Raw genomic sequence first — 3,106 nt, forward strand, 5'->3', positions numbered from 1 at the left:
AGACTTTCTTGCTTTTCATTCAGGCATTCCAGGGCTAACTGGTCAAAAAGGAAGCAAGGGTGATTATGGCAGTAGTGGCCCAAAAGGAGAACCGGGAGTAAAAGGCGCCAAGGGAGACCATGGATCCTCTGGTAAGGCTGTTTGCCATGGGGTCTGTGGAGCTAATGGTGCATTTGAGTTTGGGATTTGAGTTTTGGGACTGGCTCAAGCTGCTCTGGGGGATGTTTACAGAGCTTATTTGGAGGAACTCAACAGACAGATCAGTCTTCCCAGAAGATGGATGTGCAGAGTGTCACATTTACACCTTAGGAGATGTGCTAAAAGGCACGCCAAGTAAACAGATGCATTAGACTTTCTCAAATCCCAGAAAACTGAAACAATCCACGTTCCTCTTTGATTTGCACAGAGACATCTTGCAACATACCATGCCACTGGGACAAATCCCACGTAAACGCGGCAGTCAGGAACACAGAATCAGAAACACCAGGGCTATTTAACTGCATCTTTCTAATTGTAGGACACAAAAACAGCCAGTTCAAAAGGGCCAACAGTACAGCTACTCCCCATCCTTACCTCCTTCCTTCCAGTCACAGAATGCTTCCAAAAACCCTAAGACCTGTAGTAAAAAAACCCTCAAAACAGTAGTTACAACAGGCCATGGGACGCAACCAGTGCTCTGTGTCCTTTTTGTTTTAATTGCTCACACAGAACAGTGTGAGAGTCCTCAGAAATAAAATAAACTAGAGCCCATGTGGGGCTCCTCCATGCACTCCTCTTCTGGAACCTTGCCTCTGGAGGAGGGGAGACGTGTAACCGGGGTGACCCCAGGTTAGGGACTACCCTCTCAGTGGGTGTCATACCCTGGTGCCCAGAAGGAGACAGCAATGTGTGCTTTGTGGAAGTAGCTTTTGGGGGAAGAGCTCTCTGGGTTTTTTCAAACACCCCCACTCTCAAGACCAGAATGCTACACAGAAATGTGGAGGACTGTTGGGAGTGTTCTGTTGTCCCATGGCAGTACCTGGAGACCAAACCCCATGATGTAGATCTTCCTGCAAGTACTTTGGGAGATACCATGCTGCTCTGGAGAGCCCAAAGGCTGTCAGAGATGTCATTTTACAGGTAGTACTGGGAATAAGATACATTTACCACAAGTGAGTGAATGGGATTTTGCAAGGGGCCCTTTTCTCGAATCACACATTAGGAAGACTTTGCTATATGTTACCCTACTTTTCTTGCCACATTTCTTTTACATATCTTTAGTCACTTCATGGGGTCCATTCCACAAGGACATGGAGCCCTCATATCTCTGACTCACCCAATTATTCAGAAAAAGTTAATAACTGCATTTTCTTCCAAACAGCTGTCAAATATTTGCTTTTTAAATTTGGCACAGGTTCCCCAGGAACAAAAGGGAGCAAAGGTGAAAAGGGAGAAGGTACTGGACTTTCATTTCTTCTTCTCTCACCTGCCTTCTGGCATCAAAGCTATCTGAGATCAGGACTAATGTGTCCCCTATGCACACTGGTCAAGCCGCAGCACGGCTACCAGAACCGAGGGGTCTGTGCGCTAAGCTGCAGCCTGGTGTCTCCAGACCCAGGAGAGGACCCTGATTTGTTCAGATTTGACCTACCAGTAACTTCTGGTCCCACTTTGGCTACAGTTGTGGGGATGGGAACATTCATCCAGTTTGGGTGGTCACTGCTTCCATCTTTCAATGTGTTTTTTTCCTCGTGCCCGTATGACCAGTAGAGTTATTTTCTTCTCCTCTGAACTGTCAGGAAACTTCAATAATGTTGTACGAATCGCAGAAGGGGGCAGGAGAGGCCGCGTGGAAGTCTTTCATCAAGGGTCCTGGGGAACAATATGTGATGATGGCTGGAGCGTCCAAGATGCCACTGTGGTCTGCCGAATGCTGGGATACAACCGTGCGGTCTCAGCCTTCACAGCAACAGCAGGTGAGTCCACAACAGTCTTCCACCTCCCCAGGCCTGGCATGGGAGGTTATGCACACCCAGAAAGCACCATAGCAAGGTCCACTACACAAGCAGCAGGAGAGCAAAGAGGCTCCCCAAGAGGGCAGCTCATTCCCCTCAGGATGAGGGAGCTGCACGTCAAGTGCTGCTTGAACTGTGCCCAAAGGCTTGATTTCCAGCAAGCCAACCGCGCAACCCAATACCACCCACCTGCTATCCACAGGGGCCTCTTTAGAAAAAAATGCATATTCCTCTTTCTTTTGTCCAACAGTTTTTTGTTTGTTTGTTTAATTCATCTTCCAAAGGCACTGGACAAATTTGGCTTGATGACGTGAATTGCAGGGGGAATGAACGTTCAATTTTCGACTGTCCAAAGCCCGACTGGGGTGTGAACAACTGCTCCCACAATGAGGACGCTGGGCTGGAGTGCATTTGATGGGACACAGAGGCTACCCTGGGAGCCGCTGCCCTCCCCTCCCTCGATGGAGCTCTTGTTCATAATGCAAACCCAAATTTGTCAGGCTGTGCTTATAGTCTCCTTACCAGGTCATAAAAATATTGACAGAGAAAGTTGAATTTTCCATAAATCAGCAATGGTTGCAAGACCCACAGGTAACCTGAACTGTCCCAGCTGTCAGGAAACAACCAGAGATCAGGCACATGAGCCAGTTCACAGCTTTTCCAGCTACCTGACATCAGGTCATCTGCAGTAGCTCACACATGTGTGACCTCTAGGTCCACAGGGGAGGAGAAATGGTCCACTTTATCTTAGTGTAGTAAGGGAGAATAGGATAAGCGTGCAGAAATGGGCAGTTACTGCAGCTGAGCTGGCTAGTCCATCTTCACCACAGTACAGTTGTGAACCTGAGCCTAAAACCCCCAGTGAAGTGCCTACACCCAAGACAGGAGATGCTCAGAAATCACCATATGATCTCTCTGGCATTCAAATATAAATATTCTCCAGAAACAATGCTGATCACAGGTTAAAGTGCAAAAATAAGTGCCTGGGATCTATGTGCCGCACTATTCTAGTTTAGCACAGACTTTGTTTTTGACCTTGGCCAAGTCCCCTGCCTTCTCTGTCAGTGTTTCCTACCCTATCCCCGTACCTTATCTGATGTATAAAGCTAAGT

At 47.7% G+C, this 3,106-nt stretch overlaps 1 protein-coding gene across 1 annotated transcript in view; it reads left to right on the forward strand.

The window, feature by feature from the left end:
* Positions 1 to 2,409, forward strand: part of MARCO (macrophage receptor with collagenous structure) — a 10,039-nt gene extending 7,630 nt beyond the window's left edge. The window contains exons 12-15 of the mRNA XM_010284871.1: positions 24 to 131; positions 1,394 to 1,435; positions 1,779 to 1,955; positions 2,279 to 2,409. Coding sequence (XP_010283173.1) covers positions 24 to 131; positions 1,394 to 1,435; positions 1,779 to 1,955; positions 2,279 to 2,409 — 458 coding nt within the window. The remainder of the gene's footprint in view (positions 1 to 23; positions 132 to 1,393; positions 1,436 to 1,778; positions 1,956 to 2,278) is intronic.
* Positions 2,410 to 3,106: the final 697 nt, after the last annotated feature.

The sequence above is a fragment of the Phaethon lepturus genome, unplaced genomic scaffold (assembly GCF_000687285.1).
Source record: "Phaethon lepturus isolate BGI_N335 unplaced genomic scaffold, ASM68728v1 scaffold31920, whole genome shotgun sequence".
NCBI classification, from domain to species: Eukaryota; Metazoa; Chordata; class Aves; order Phaethontiformes; family Phaethontidae; genus Phaethon; species Phaethon lepturus.